Source organism: Trichosurus vulpecula, chromosome X (assembly GCF_011100635.1).
Source record: "Trichosurus vulpecula isolate mTriVul1 chromosome X, mTriVul1.pri, whole genome shotgun sequence".
NCBI classification, from domain to species: domain Eukaryota; kingdom Metazoa; phylum Chordata; class Mammalia; order Diprotodontia; family Phalangeridae; genus Trichosurus; species Trichosurus vulpecula.
In genome coordinates, this window is record NC_050582.1 from 26108253 (window position 1) to 26123970 (window position 15718).

The following is a 15718-nucleotide window of genomic DNA, read 5'->3' on the forward strand; positions in this document are numbered from 1 at the left end:
TGCTGTTGAGCTGAAAGTTCAGCGAGAGACCCCTGGGGAGAAACGGACACCCCAGGCCCCACCTCAAATCCTCTCCCACCCTCTCTCCCTCTCCCTTTGGCAATTTGTAGCAAAAGAACTCAATCGTTGACATGAGTGGAGGTTTGCTGGTTCTTTGCCAAGCACTGTAAATATTTCAACATGCCTTGTTTCCGTGACTGTATACAGTACAGAAGTCTTTTTTTTCAACTTGCCATGTGACCTTAGACAAGTCACTTCCCCCTCAGAAATGAATCTCAGTTTAGTCCGTTGGACTCGCTGCCCTTTCAGGCCCTTTCCAGGTATAATGTGCTCCGCTCCCAGGTCCCTTCCAGTTTTGCCAGTTTGGGATTCTGGCTTCCTGAGCCTAGACAGCTCCTCTTGCTGACTTTCCTGGGAGCTGAGATACAAGGCAAATGCAGTCAGTCTCCTTCTGCCCTAGGGCCCCAGCTCATGTTCCCAAAGAATCCAGTAGAGGAAGAGGTGGGACAATAAGCCAGGGCAAGACAAGAACAGACTGGCTTAGTAGCATGGGGGTGAAATAAGCCAGGGGATGCCCCGTGTGACAGCAGGAGGGATCTGGGGGTAGCTTTTCTGAAGAACTTTCTTGAAGCTGTGAGGCTGAGCTCATGTGATCAGAGTTTTAGAGCTGGAAACTTAGAGGGGTAGTCCAACCCCCTCATTTAATAAAAGAGAAAACAAGCCCAAAGGGGGAAAAGTGACTTGTTCAGTGGTAAAGGTAGGATCTGAATCCAGGTCCTCTGATCAGATCTGTAAGATATGTAAGACAGATGACTCTGGCTCCAGTGTGAAGCCTGAACTGGAGGGGAGAGGCTGTAATAGTACAAGAAATGGGCAGAATAATTCTAGGGGTGGGAGGGTGGGAAGTGAGTCAATGCCTAGCAATCTCCTACGTCTTCTTTTCTGCCTAAATGACTGGGAAGTGGTGAGGACTGGAAAGGGGTCTCTCTTGGGTCCTTGGAACACAGAACAGAGACTCCACTTGAAGCAGCCTGGGAGGCCTAGATCCTACTCCCAGCTCATTTGGGGTGACCTTGTGGCCATGACATCCTAAGACCAGTCACCCACATTTCTGAGGCCAGCCACAGTTTCCAAAACACTTTACATTCCTTTATTATCTCACTTGGGCCTCCCAACACCCTGTGGGGGATGTAGGGAAGGCTCTCTTGGCAGTTAAGCGTCAGAACTAGGCCTTCCCCAAGCCATGGCCTTGGAAGGGGTAGCTTCATTGTTTCTTTCCTCCTCTTCCCACCTCTGAGGGTCTGGGAGGGCAGAATGGGGCCCCTGGCTCTCTGGTGGAAAGGGTTCTGTCTGCAGTCTGGAGTAACAGCCTTCACTTTATTCACTAGGCCAGGAGAGTTTTTCTCCCCCCACCTTCCAGCATCCAGTCCAAATCCCCAGCTGCTGGCAGCCTCTGAGCATGAGAGGGCAGAGTTGGGACAGGGGGAGGCCAGAAGACAAACACAGCACTGGATTGGGAAGTGGAGACTTGGCTGGAAGACTTAGAAGCCGTGTGACCTTTGCCAAGTGTCTTTACCTCTCTGTTTCATCCTCTGTGAAATAAGGCCACACATATTTGAATTAGCACAGGGCTGATGTGGAATAAGGCAGGCAGTCAACATGTGATTAAGACCTTATTACTAAATAGCAGGAATTACCCTAAGTGTTGGGAATACAGAAAGGCAAAAGTCCCCACCCTCAAGGAACTCAAAATAGCTAGGTGCAAACCCCAACACCACAGGAGGGGCAACTGAGGTTGCTAAGGCCACTGTTGCTTTAGACATGTGAGTTCTTATTTGCTCTCAGTCCACTCCCCCCCAGATGGAAGCCATAGTCACCATGCCCCCCCCCCCCCCATGTGTTCTCTCTGCCACTCTGTGAGCCTCTGCAGCAGGCCTGGAGTCAGGAGACCTGGGTTCTGGGTTGGGCTCTGACACTTACTCGTCAGATGTTGTCAATTTCCTTCCCTGGGCCTCAGTTTCCTCACTTGTAAAAAAAGGGGTGATAACGTTTTTATTCCCTAGCTCGTGGGGTCACCGGATCATAAATTTTTGAGCTGGAAGGAACCTTGGAGGCCATCAAGCCCAACCCATTGCTTTTTACAAATGAGGAAACTGAAGCCCAGGGCAGGGAAGTGAGTTGCTTAGGGTCTCTGAGAGCTTACCAGGAGGAGGATTAGAACTCAGGTCCTGTCATCAGGCTCCCAACTCTCCTCTCCTTCTCCTCCCCAAACCCTATGAGTTGGGGTCAAAAGCTCTATACGTCAGTTCAGGTGCTGCTGTTCCCCCACTTCTGGCACACACATGCATGCACACACGCCTTGTCCTGGCCACTATCTTTTTATGTTTGTTTTGATTTCTCTATCTCAGGCTCTGAAGGCCTTATTCACAGTTAGCACTCAGCACATGTTTCTGGATTGGTCCAGCTGTGTGACCTTGGGTGAGTCACGTTCCCTTTCTTTTTCCCATTTGTAAAATGACAGGGTTGGCTCTGCTGGGCTCTGTCTATGCTCACACTTACCATTCTCCCTTGCTCTTGGTCAAACACGATAACATATTTCTAGCATGTTTTCAGGGTTACAAAGTACTTTTTTTGCCACAGTCATGATAGGGAGGGAAGGCAAGAATCACTGTGCCCGTTTCATAGAGGAGAAAACTGAGCACCCAAGGGCACATGACTAGTAAGTGGCAGGAAGTCTCTAATACACACTAATGCTTTGTGCTACATGCCTCTTTTGGGGGGGGGGTGTCAAGGAGTGCCATCTACTAGAGAGTCCTGTGCTACCAGCCCAGACCCCTGAACAGGTCGGCCTGCCTCTGCTTGGGGGGGTGACATTGAAGGGCGCCATCTACTAGAGAGTCCTGTGCTGCCAGCCTGGACCCTCGGCCAGCCTCCTCGGGGAGCTCAGGGAAAACCTTGTCTGTTACCAAACTCACAGGACTGGCTGTGCAGATAGATGGAAGCAGATTTTTATTCTCTTTGTCTTGTTTGTTCCCCCACCCCCACCCCGAGCATGGCTAATGCGGAAATTTGTTTTATATGACTTCACATTTGTAATGGGTTTTGTATTTCTTGCCATTGCAATGGGTGGGGGAAGGGGAGAATCTGCAACTAAAAATTAAATTAAATGGAATTAAAAACAGACTATATATATATATAGCTGCAATGAATAAAAAAAAAAGAACAAGATTTTCTGTGTGGAGCTGAAGGGACCGAAGGGGACATGGAGCTGTGTGCTGATTGGCCTGAACCTCAGAGGGCATGGAGTCCTACGCCTTTTTACAGAAGAGGAAGTGTCGGTATTAAGTAGTGTGACAGAAATTCCAAGCCAGGTCTCTTTGGACTCCAGGCTAGGCACTCTTGCCACTATACTGTGGCTCCCGCCAATTGTTGGTGAGGAAGGCCCTGCTCGGATACTGAGTTTGGTCCCACTTTCCTTTTGCCTCACCAAAGCAGGGGAAGAAAAGTTCTGAGGAGCTTGGTATCTATCATTTCTCCTGCTGGTAGGGCTGCCTGCAATAAGTCCACTCAGCTGTCCATGTGACTTTCTCCTACTCAGTAATCTGGCTCTCTAGCACTGCCCTGTCAGGCATGCAAAGCCCTAAACGAGCTCCCCACTTTTCCAGTCTTTACACCTTATACTTCCATCCAGTGGCACTGGCCTCCTTCCTCCCGTGTGCCATCTTGACTCTGGGAATAGTCACTGGCTGGCTGGCCCGCATGCCTGGAATACCCTCCCTGCTCGTCTCAGCCTCCTGGCTTCTTTCGAGTCCTAGCTAAACTCCCACCTGCTACAGAAAGCCTTTAAGGGACTGATCTCCCTTAATTTGAGTGTTTCCCGTCTGTTATTTCAGATGTATGCTGTGTACAATTTGTTTGTACATAGTTGCATGTTGTGTTCCCCACCCTCAACTGTGAGCTCCTTGAGAGCAGAGACTGTCTTGTCTGTCTTAGTGCTTAGCACAATGCCTGGCACATTAGTAGGTACTTAATAAATGTTTGCTGACTAATGACCATCTAGTTCTGGCTTAGCCTGGAGTCCGCTCTAGTCTCCGGGATCACTTGGGGCAATGGGAAATAGCTGGCCCCTGACCTGTGTCTGAACTGTTATGGGCAAGGTGGGGAGGGAGGGGGGTGAAGAAAGAGATGGGGGAGGAGGCATTTATTCTGCGGCATTTGTCCTGGCACTGTCCCTAGTCCAGGGGTGGGGAGCTTGCGGCCTCAAGGCCACATGTGGCCCTCTAGGTCCTCAAGTGCGGCCCTTTGACTGAATCCAAACTGCATATTCTGTGACCTCGAGGCCCCAGGTTCCCCTCCCCTGCCCTGGTTCCATGTTAACACAGGGACTAGGCAGCAAGAGAATCCCCAAAAGCCATGGTAACTACAGTAACCCTGACTCCTAGAAGATGGAGATGTGAGGGCTCCCATCTCCCTAGACCCCAGATGTAGGGGTGCAGAGGAATGGAAACCATGACAGAGAAGGGGCTAAAATGTGAAATGGGGCTCTCTTAACAGGGTCTCAAACTTCAGCTGAGTAATGAGGAAGCTGGGGAGACCAAGGCAAGGAGAAAAGGGTGATCCCTTTTCTGATAGTGTTTAACTTCTTCATTTCACAGAGAGGGACACTGAGGCCTAGAGAGGGAAAAGGACTCATCCAAGGTCACATAGGTAGTGAATTCATGGCAGAGCCAGGATTCAAACTCAGATCTTCTGTGTCATTCCAAGTTCAGAGCTCTTCCCAGAACACTGAAGTGGAGCAAGTCTGTCTAGGGAATGTGATAACCAGGAGCTGAGAAGGAGCACACTTGGGGAGGAGAATGTCCTTCCTCCAAGGCCCTACCTTGGCCCCGGGAAACAGAAGTAGAAGCCAAAGGGATGGGAACCTGCAGGGGTTCTGGAGCACGTGCCTTCTTCCCAGAGCTTAGCCCCGGCCACTGGATTGTACATTAGCACCCACAGCGCCACCTTCAGGACGTGAAAGAAAACATCTCCCCCTAAAACCCTTAGTGCTCTGCAGGCATCTTGGAAGGCCAGGGGCTGGAGAGAGTCCCCGACTTTGGCATGCCACTGTCCTCCCAGATCTGACTCCCATATCTAATCAGGGAGGCCTAGAAGAGGTACTTGGGTAGGGAGGAGAATGGGGAAATCATCCACTGTGTGAATTTCTCCAGCTCCCCTTACAGGGTGGTGAAATAAGACTGACCAGTCCTCTTGTGGCTCTAATAGGCTTCATATTCAACTCTTTTTGTGTTAGCCTCTGAAGATACAGAATACCCCAACTAGGAAGGACCACAAGATCTCAGAACTGGGAGGGACAGATGTCAGAGGCTGAAGAGCCCTTAGAACTGAAAACATCCGACGTGGGAGGGCTTTTAGAATGGAGGATGGAAATGATGGAAGGGGCCTTAGAACAGAGGATGTCAGGGCTTGGGAAGAGCCTTGACCATTATGAAATCCAAGCCATCTTGGAAAGAGCACAGGACTTAAGAGTAAAGAACTCTGGGTTTGGATCTTGATTCTGACACTTGTTAGCATAAGCATGTGTGAGTGTGTGTGTGTGTGTGTGTGTGTGTGTTCTAACAAAGCCTGTTCTTGCGAATTGAGCTTAATCACTAAACCCTCATCCCTTTTCAGGATGAAAATGCACTTGTTTGGTACAAGCCAAGAGAACAAATGGTTTTTTTAAAGGCACTGCAGGAGAAAGAAGAGCTTTTCTCCTAGGAAACTGGTGTGGGCACAGATAGAAACAAGTCTAGAGGGCTTCCTCTTCATAGTCTTATGCACCGAGTACAGTAAAATTGCTGCTAAACACCTTGGGGGAACTGGAAGGGCCCCAGAATGTTCTGAGTTGGAAAGGACACCAGAAGTCATCCAGTCCAAGCTCCTCAGTTTACAGAGGGGGAAACTGAGGCTCAAGGCCAAGTCACTGGTCCAAGATCCTGCTGGGCCTAGAATCCAGCTCTTCTGATTACCATCTCAGGGCTCTCTCCACTATGTCAAAAGGCCAGAGGCTTATGAGTATAAGAAAAATCTCATCCCAGAAAGCCTGCAGAGTGCTTGGAGATGCCCAGATTGCAAAATGCCACATTGAAGTATTGGACTTTGAGTCACAAGAGCCAGGTTCGAGTCCCTACTTCAATACTTACTAGTTGCATAACGGGACAAGTCATTTTCCTTCTGTGGGCCTCAGTTTCCTCCTCTGTAGAATGGGCATGACTACCAACTTTAGAGGGCTGTCATAAGGATCAATGAGCAAATGGATGTTACTGTGCCTGCCTCTGGGAGGCAAAGAAATGACCTCAAATCACTGAAGCATTTGTGAGTCTACCAAACTTTTTAGGAACCAGCTCCCAAACTGAGAAAGAGCCATGTAGACACACCCCACTGGGCAGCCCATCTGCAAAGCCTCTGCCAGCCTGCTCCACCCTCACATAAGGGTGGTGGCAGTGGTGGCAGCGGCAGCAGCAGCAGCAACACTGTCTCTGGATACAAAGCACAACCACTTCCAGTGTCTCTACGGTCCTTCCTCTGCTCTCCCGCTCCCCCCACCCCCAGCCCCCAGGCAGCCTGGCAGATCTCGGTTGTTCGCCTACATGAGTGAGTCACAACTCACGCCAGGTGAGTGGGAAAGAAGGTGATGTCATAGAACCTCCAGTTCGACGCAGCCTAGCAGAGCTCAACGTCCTTAGAGCACAGAAAAGCAGAGCTGGGAAGGCCCTGCGAAGTCAGAACTCACAGCCTCCAGCCTCCCCAGGCAGGGCTCTTGCCCAGGTCTTCAGCTCCTGGGGACAGAGAGCTGACCTTGGGTGTAAGGAATCTGTGAGCCCTGGAGCTTGGGACCCACTCTAGCAGCTGGGTAGGGGGCTGCTAGTCCAGCCTCCTCACCAGAGTTGGAGGAGCCGGCAGCCAGTTTCAGAGGATCCCCAGACCTTTCCACCAGCAAACAGCGCACTGAACCTGGAACCAGAAGAGACTTGGCTTGGATCTCTACTTTGGTTACTTCCTAGTTGTGTGACTCAGAACAGGTCACTCTACCCCATTGAGCCTCAGTCTCCTCACCTGTATAATGGGCATAACACTTGCAGTGTCAATTTCACCAAGTGGTTAGAAGGAACACATTTTACCAACCTCAAAGTGCCATAGAAATGTGGCTAATGATTATCATGGGGGGCTGGTGGCACAGTGGATAGAGTGCTGGGCTTGGAATCAGGAAGACCTAAGATTGAATCCTACCTTAGATACTTACTAGATATGTGACTCTGATTTAACTTTTCTCAGCCTCAGTTTCCTTGTCTGTAAAATGGAATGAATAATAACACCTACATCCTAGGATTGTTATAAGGATGAAATAAAGAGCTTTGTAAACCTTAAGGCCCTGTATACATAGTACTGTTGTTGTTATCACCCTATCCTGGGCCCCCTTTACCCAGTCCTCCTTTCTCTGAGTGCCAAACAGCCTAGGCCTCCCACTAGGTGGGCACTTTGGAATGGCCCTGTAAAAGATGTCTCTTTTTGGGCCTGCTCAGGGATCTGCCTTGGTCTACCTTTCTCTCCAGCTCCAGCTACTTGAGGCTGCATAAAATCCTTTGGCACCATCACTAACTCCTCGATCCTGGCCTTCCAGGGCTGCCTCTTCTAGCCCACCAGGAGCCCACATTGGGCCTACCTGTTCAACAGGTTAACTTGGGCCTCCTCCAAGCAGCACTGTGGTCAGCCCCAATGTACAGACACTTACCCAGCTGGATTCCCAACCTTATATTGGATATTAGCTTTAAAGCTGTCAGAAAGGCAACCCAGTGTGGTGTGAAAGGCTGGTTTCTGCCTCTGCTTCCTACTATCCGTGTGACCTTGGCCAAGTCTCCTTCGTTCTCTGGGCCTCCTTCATCTTCCTCTTCTATAAAATTGAGGGGGGTGGAGAATCTGATCACTAAGGTCCACTCTGAGGCAGTCTGGTACTGAGAGCTGGCCTTGGCCTTAGAGAGAAACCACACACTGGCTTCAAGACCCTTAGCAAATCCCTTAATTTCTCAGTGCCTCAGGCAACTTTCTAAGACCACAAGTTACAGAGAAAGTGTAGATCTGTATTGGTAGAGGGACTTTCCTCTTGCAGGAGTCCCTTCCTCATTCCCAAGGTCCTTTCTAGATCTGGATTCTCTGAGCATGGTCCGATCAGTTTAGCTTGGACTAAAGATCATAGAATTTAGAGACAGAAGGGATAGCAATCCCATCCCCTCGTTTTCTAGAGGAGGAAACTGAAGTGCAGAAGGGAAGTGACTTTGTCAAGGTCACACAGGCAGCAAGGCCTCAAACCTCTAGGAGCAGTGTGGTGTTTTCATTGCTATTTTCCTCCAAGCCTAGCACCTGGCTGTTTGCCTTGGGGACCTGAGCACCTAACCACCCTCCACCTCCATTCCACTGAGACTGTCTGGGGAGGGGGAGAAGTGTGTTCTTTCTCCCAGGAGCCACCTGAGGGGGAGGGAGCTCAGCAATACCTCTCCACAGTGCAATGCTTTTCAAAAGTTTCATGTTGCCATTTGGGGGGGGGTGCCCAGTCTTCCTCTCCCCATCCCCCCCCAGCTGGCTTCCATGCACAGAGGCCCTCTAGACAAGGAGCCGACCTCCTAACCACTGGACTGCCAGTTCTCTTGGGTTTGGTTCCATGAATCTTCACTAGAGCCTCCTCTCCAGAACGGGCTGAGAGCCAGGCCTCTGCCTGCTCCCCCCTGCACTCAACGGACAGGGCATGCCCAAGTGCCACAGAGGCAGTGCATCTCCCCTCAAGGTTATCTAGGAAGATTTCAGGTGGGCAAATGAGCACAGGCCTACGGCCCTGCGGAAGTGAAGCCAAGTGAAATGAAATTATAAGGCAATGATGATTCTAGAAACTCACAATCATATTGATAAAGCTTTTCCCTCCCAAGCAGGTGACATCGGCAGGATAAATTCTATTAGGAACCCCCGGTCCCAGGATACCATCTGATGTTTGGGAAAACTGAAATAAAGAGTCTTGCCTGAGCTCATGAAGCTGGCAGATACCAGAATGGGAATTCCAACCCGGTTCTTTCCCAACCCCAAATCTAACACATTTTTCATCATGGGACACAGCCTCTCCAAATCAGGTGAAGTTAGAATCATAGAATTTTCAATCTGCAAAGAATTTCAGAGATGTGAAGAAAAATGGGCAATGGGCCACCATTCTCCCCTGCCTCCCTGAGGAGTCTTTGTCTGTATCTACTCTCCTGTTATAGGGCTGGACACAGAGTGGGTGGTCTGATCATTGCAGGGCCCCGACAAGGTGATGGTATCAAAATCCCCACTGTCACAGGTAGCCCTCAGAACTGGAATATTGGTGGCTGGAGGAAAATGAGTAAGAGGGGGTATAATGAGTAAGGAAAATGGGTAGGAACGGGGAGTGTGGTGGAAAGGTTGTTTGACTTGGCTGGGATCAGAAGACTTGGTTGTTGAATTTTTTTAAATTCAATTTTAATTTATTTTCAATTCTGAAACCTGTCCCTCTGCCTTCTTCCTCCCATTGAGAAGGTGAGAAAACCAAAAGCCATTACAGTGAAGGAGTCTTAGGTTTGAATGTGTCACTGAGTAGGTCTTCAACCTCAAGCAAGTCAATCCCTCTCTGGGGCTTAGTTCTCTACCCTTCAAGAGACTGGATTAGAATAGCAGGCTCTCAACTTTTGTTGTGTTATGGACCCCTTTGGGCACTCTAGTGAAATCTGGGTATTCCTTTTCAGGATTATGTTTTTAAAGCATTGAAGGAAACACCATTTCAGTTAGAGGTGAGCGAAAATCAAAGACCTTATTGTTTTCCCACCTAAGGTCACAAACCATCCCCCAAATCTATCCACCAGACCCCTTGGGTGTCCCTGGGCCCCAGGGTAAGAAGCCCTGGTCTAGATGGTCTCAGAAGTTCCCTCCAGCTTAGTGGCTAATGGTCTAGATCTCTTGGACTCCAAATACTTTGATTTCAGAGCCCCTCCCAGCTCGAACATTCTCTGTTCAAAGGTCCCTTGATGCGCTAACATTCCCAGGACCTCTATGAAGGCAATGGAAATCCAGACAGAGACCATTTGGAATTTTCGGAGTGGCCTAAGGGGAGCGATAGAAAGATGTCATTGGTTTTGTTTAGGGGGCTTCGAAGAGGCCATGGAGGCACTGAAGCCCTAGGTGTTCAGGAATGGCAGAGAGGGGCCAATTGTGCCCTTTCTGAAGAAGAGCGAGTTCTTACTGAGGAATCTGCATTTCGTTGTGACTGTAATGACAGGCCCAGGGCTGAGCCCTGTCCAAACCCCCTCTGACCTTGTAGCACACAGCCTCTCCCTTCTCCTCCCACCCTCAATCCATACTATCTTCCCTCTGGGCACAGCCCCACAGGGATAGCAAGGAAGGGGGCTTCTGCTGCCCATCTGCTGCCAGCAGCTGTGCTAAGGTTGGTCCCCCTCCCCAAGCTACCAAGAACTTGGCAATAGGGACGGTCCAGGACAGCTCCCTAAACACCAGCTATCGATAGTTCACACTTCTCCAGCACCTTAAAGGTCTTCTTCCCTCATACCAACTCTGAAAAGTCGTAGGTGCAGTCATTTCTGTCCCCATTCAACAGATGAGGAAACTGAGGCTCAGTGAGGGAAACCAGAAGCATTTATTTAGCAAAAACCAAAACCAAACCCCCAAACCAAACCAAAACTACAAAAGCATTCTGCTCACCGCTGGAGGTGGGGAGGGGGAGGGAGAAGACACAAAGCTTGGCTAAGGGAGTAGCTAGCTGTCCCCAGAGGGTGGAAAACACCAACGAAAGACTGCAGTCCAAAGAGCTCGCCATGCTAAGGTCCCACAGAGCAGACGGCCAAACTTAGGTCTGCTGACACTACGGTTGCTTTTCACCGCACCCCACAGGCCATGAGCTAAGGAGACCCCGAAGCTTTCCTCTGGAGGTCCAGGCTGGGCCATAAGGAACCTTTGCAGGTGGCCAGATTTCTGGCCGAAGAGCCAAGCAGGCTCCAAGTTCGAGGCCCCTACCACATACCAGTTAGCACACCCCGGGCCCTGGAGCAGGCCCCAGAATTGGCGGTACTTGGGGGAGGAACACCCTAAATGCGCGCTTGGGGGAGGGACACTGAATGGGTCATTCAGGAAGAGGTTTCCACCCCAATTTCCTCAGCCCGAGGGCAATGAACTGAGCGCGAAGTGTGGGCAAAACGCCCAGGTGATCGCCCCTTGTAGGGCACAGAGGGACCCCGTCTTTCCCCCAGCAACCCTTTGCCCATTGGGAGAAAGGTTGTCTCCAGGCCTCCGAGGTCCATCTCTTCCTCGTCCCCCACCCCCACCCCATCCCCCAGCTTCAAAACTTCCCTGGGGGTAGGTAGGGAGGGTGGCCTACGGCTCCTCGCCAAGCCCAGCAAAGAGCAGGCTAAGGTCAACTCTAGAGTCCTACTTCGACCATTGGTGGTGGCGTTGGGTTCGGCTGGGCTGGGCACCCTAGGTGCCCTGGGCCAGAGGGCACTTCCTAGAGCCTTCAGTCCTTACACTGGGACACAGACTTTTCTACGATGGGGCGGGAAGGAGGCTTAGGCCCCTTTGATTTTCTTGAACCCTCAGAGCCCACGTGTGGCTTTAATAGCAAAGGAGCGAGCGGGCGGGCGGTCGTTCTTGTGATTTTATGGCTCTGTGGTTTGTGTGTGTGCGTGTGCGTGTGCGCTCGCAAATTTCCCGGGTCTGATGACTTAGGAAGGGAAAGGAGACCTTTACCCCGCCCCCATCCCACAACTATCGAGAGGATCAAGACCCTCATTGGCTTCCCTTTGGTGCCAATGGTGGGACCCTCGGGTCCTGGGGTCTGACGTAGGTTCCCACACATACTTTCGCAGACCGAAGCCCCCAGACTCTAGTGTAGGGCTAGGAATGCGGTGGGGGGCAAGCAGTTGCTGGGGGTCCCACCACCAGCAACTGGGGGGACGGGGTATACGGCATGCTTTGCTTGGACTGGACGGCGGCGGGCAGTGGGCGACCCCGGCAAGGCAAGTTCTAACCAGGGCAGAAAAACACAAGCGTGCGCATACACACACGCACATACACCCCCACACAAGCGTATATACACACATACACACTTGTACACACGCACGCCTGCCATGTGCCTGTCTGCGCGCCGATGTGCCAAAATTTCTAAAGCATTTCTAGTGCAACCGGCCCGTGCCGAGCCATTCCGTGACCACAGAAGCGGATTCCGCTCTTTGGAGAGCTCAGGGACCGGGTCAGCGCTTACCTCCCTCCTCCTCGTCTCGGCTTGGGACGAGACACAAGTGTAAATACTGTCCCTCCCCCCGCCCCCAACCCCAGCACACACGCACGCACTGAGTATTTTAAACAAACCCCGGGAGGTGAGGATGGAAATGTCTGCGAGGAAAAAAAAGTTCACTGCTTCCAGTGGGGCGGTTGCTCCGAGCTCTGCCTGCCCAGGGGACCTTGCCTGCCAGCCAGGATGGCCCGAGCCGTAGGCCGGCTGTTGGGAGTCTGGGGAGAGCGGGGCGATGGGGTCCCCCGTGTCAGTCCCAGGAGCCGCAGGGCGCGCAGGTGGGTCGGGAGCCTGCCCGCGGGTGCCCAGGCGCACACACGCCAGCCGCTTTCCCAGAGGCGAATAGAGCGGAGGGAAAGGCCAGCCAGGTGAGTGCCGCCGAGGTGGTGGCGGGAGTGGGGCTGCAGGGCTTGGGGAGTGGGGGACACTCACCTGCCTTAAACTCTTGCTGGCTCTTCTCCCCTTTCTCTTCCTCCAGCAGCAGTGTGTAGATGATCCCGAAGGAGTTCTGGATGCCGAAGATGGAGCCGTTGCACCAGGTGGCGGCGAACACCACGAGCCAGCCGTAGCCCCCCTCGGGGGGCTGGAAGCCCGGGCCGGGGCCGGAGCCGGGGCTGCGGGTGCTCACCGTGAGCTCGGGCTCGGGGCTGCTCGCCGGCTCCTTGTCCTCCGCCTCCCAGGGCCCCTTCTCTCCTCCGGACTCGGGGCTCTTCAGGGCCATCGCGATCACGGGCGCGGGCGCGGGGAGCCGGTGACTGCACGGCGCGGCGCGGCGCGGCGCGGCACGGCTGGGCTGGGCTGGGCTGGGCTCGGCGCGGCTCTCGGCTCCGCGCGGCTCCGCGCGGCGCGGCTGTTGTTGTTCCGGCTGTTACTGCTCCTGCCGCCTCCTCCCGGCCCAGCGCCCTAGCTGCCCAGACCGTCCCGCGACAGACGGTCCCTCATACCCTGCTCTCCTCCTCCTCCTCCTTCTCCTCCTCCTCCTCCTCCACCCCCCTCCTACTCCCCCCTCCTCTCCCTCTCCCCCTGTCATCCCTTTCTCCTCCTCCTCCCTCCCCCCCCTTCCTCCCACTGTCTGCAGCCGCTACAGCCTTCTTACCGCTTCTCCTCCTCCTCCTCTTCCTCCTCCCCCCATACACCCCCCCCTTACCTCGGGCCCGCCCCCTCCCCTCTATAGCCAAACTTAGCCGCCCTTGGTCACCAAAGCTAGGGCGGGAGGCGAGGTCAGAAAGGAAAGGGGGAGGTCAGACGGGCCCCGGGTTCCCAGCCCTCCCGGTGGGTTGAGGGCCCGAATCCCCTGCGGGAGGAGGGCGGAGGTGGGGGGGGGATGGCGACTGTGCTCTCCTCCGCTCGGACTTATGACCAGGCCCCTTCCTCCCGCCACCCAAGCACCAGCCCAGAGCAAGGGGTGCATTTCGCTCACCTCTAATGGAAAAGAGATGGTTGGGCGTCGGACCCCACCCCTGCCCTCGAGGGGCACCCCCTCTGCCCCCTTGTTCCCAGGGCTGCCCCGCCCTGGCCTGGCTCCCCGGGAGGTGGGCCCCGAGGGGGCCCCCGCGCCCGGGGATCACTCTGGGGTGGGTGCAGGGAAGCCCCTCCCGGCCCTAAAGGCGAAGCCCCCACCCCTTCTTGCCCCCCAGAGCGCCCGGGGCCTGCAAATCCGGGGGCCGGGAGGAGGCGGCCCCGAAGCGCCGGGCCCCGCCCCTTCTGGAAGTCAATCAGGGCTTTGTTTGCGCCGAGCCCGAGCCCAGAGCCGCTGGGGGCCGAGCTGGACCGGGGGGCTGGGGCCAGGGGCCGGGGAAACGACGCCCGGCGGCCGTGGCAGAGGTGGGCATGATGCTGGGGGCAGGGCCGGTGGGGGAGAGGGCTCAGCGCGGGCCCCTCCCCTCTGCTCCAGGGCCGGACCGGACCGAGCCAGGCGGGGGCGGACTGAGCAGTGGCCAGCAGTTTGGGAAAGCAGGGGACAGGCCGCCAGGAGCCCGGGACTGGGTTCGTGGGCTGGGCTGGGGCCGCAGGCATGGAATGGAATAGAATGTGTAGTGCGGTGCCATGCTGTGGTGTGCCCTCTGGTCCCTTCCTGGGGCACAGCCATTGCTTTACCCGGGGCCTGGAGTCTCAGATGCTGCAGTCTGTTCTCTTTCCCTCACCCCAGGGCGGGGGTTCCGCCCCATTGTCTCCCTTTCTCCTCTCTGTACTCAGTACTCCCCACTATCCTGAAGAGTGGGACACCAGCCCCTGCCCAAGGTTGGCAAGAATCCAGAGAAAACTCTCCTAACCATCTCTCCGATCCTTATCAAAAGTCTGAAGGGAAATGAATCGGAGATCAAGAGAACTGTTAGTGATGGACTCCAGGGTCTGCGAACAGCCTCTTCCCAGTGGGATTCTACCCCATTTCACAATCCCTAGGTGCACCTCAGGCCTGTCCACTTGTCATATTAGGAAAAGTCCTGCCTGGCCAGCCCAGCCTACTCTAGGGAAAGTTGGGAAAGGAAACTCTGCTTTTGGTGCACTGTCATCTCGCTTTGGGTGACCTCAGTGACCTGACTTCCTGACCTGGGCACACATTCTGAGATGCCCAGTGCCCTAGGGTCTTCACCACTGCCTTCCCTCATCCAATCAGATGCATCCTGTGACCTATTGCCCCCACACCACTCTCAGCCTAAATTGGCCAATGGGATAGGATGTTAGTTTTACTAAAGGCTGGGCTTCCAGGCACTGGACCTGATTGGAGGGTATTTTTGGTGCAGGGGACCCTCACAACACAGCTACTCACTTTCCCAAGGTCTTCTAATTCCCAAATCTAGTTCACACTCAGATTCTCTTCTTGCTTCTTCCCCTGTATTGACTGCTTGAAACTATTCCTCCCCTGCTCAAGGTTTAGGGTTAGGGTCAGAGAAGGGGAGATGGAAGACAGTGGAGGTACCCAGATACATCTGCCTGTGATTTCCTCTCCCACCCCACCTCAACCCCCAGCTCTAGTATAGAAACCAAGGTTAGGAACCAAACTGAGGTAAACAAACTCATCTGAAAGGCTTCACTTACTTCCACTGAGAAGAATGGGACAGAGTGCATAAAGGCTTGAACCTGAAAGGAATTCAGGAAGACCCGGTTTCCAATCCTGCTTCAGAATCTGTGTGGCCACGGGCAAGGCACTTAATCACTGAGCCTCAGTTGATTTGTCTCTAAAATGGGGATAAGTATAGCATCATATCAGGTTATCATAAGGATCAAATGAGATGATGTTTGTAGACTGCTTTATAATAGAAGCTCTCCTTATCCTCACCCATCTCCCAAGAGAATCCTCTAGGTACAGAGGTAATCTAGTCTATCCTTTAGCCTCCAGTCAGGTACACATGGAAACTCTCCCAGATGGTTGTAAAT

At 53.3% G+C, this 15718-nt stretch overlaps 1 protein-coding gene across 2 annotated transcripts in view; it reads right to left on the bottom strand.

Moving 5' to 3' along the window:
• Positions 1 to 13279, bottom strand: part of SLC16A2 (solute carrier family 16 member 2) — a 106546-nt gene extending 93267 nt beyond the window's left edge. The window contains exons 1-2 of one of the 2 annotated variants that reach the window (XM_036739784.1): positions 12969 to 13278; positions 12773 to 12848 (exon numbers count right to left, since the gene is read on the bottom strand). In XM_036739784.1, the coding sequence (XP_036595679.1) occupies positions 12773 to 12848; positions 12969 to 13061 (169 nt within the window). In that variant the 5' untranslated portion in view covers positions 13062 to 13278. Of the gene's footprint in view, positions 1 to 12772 lie in introns of both variants that reach the window. The other variant, XM_036739782.1, reaches the window with a different exon arrangement.
• Positions 13280 to 15718: the final 2439 nt, after the last annotated feature.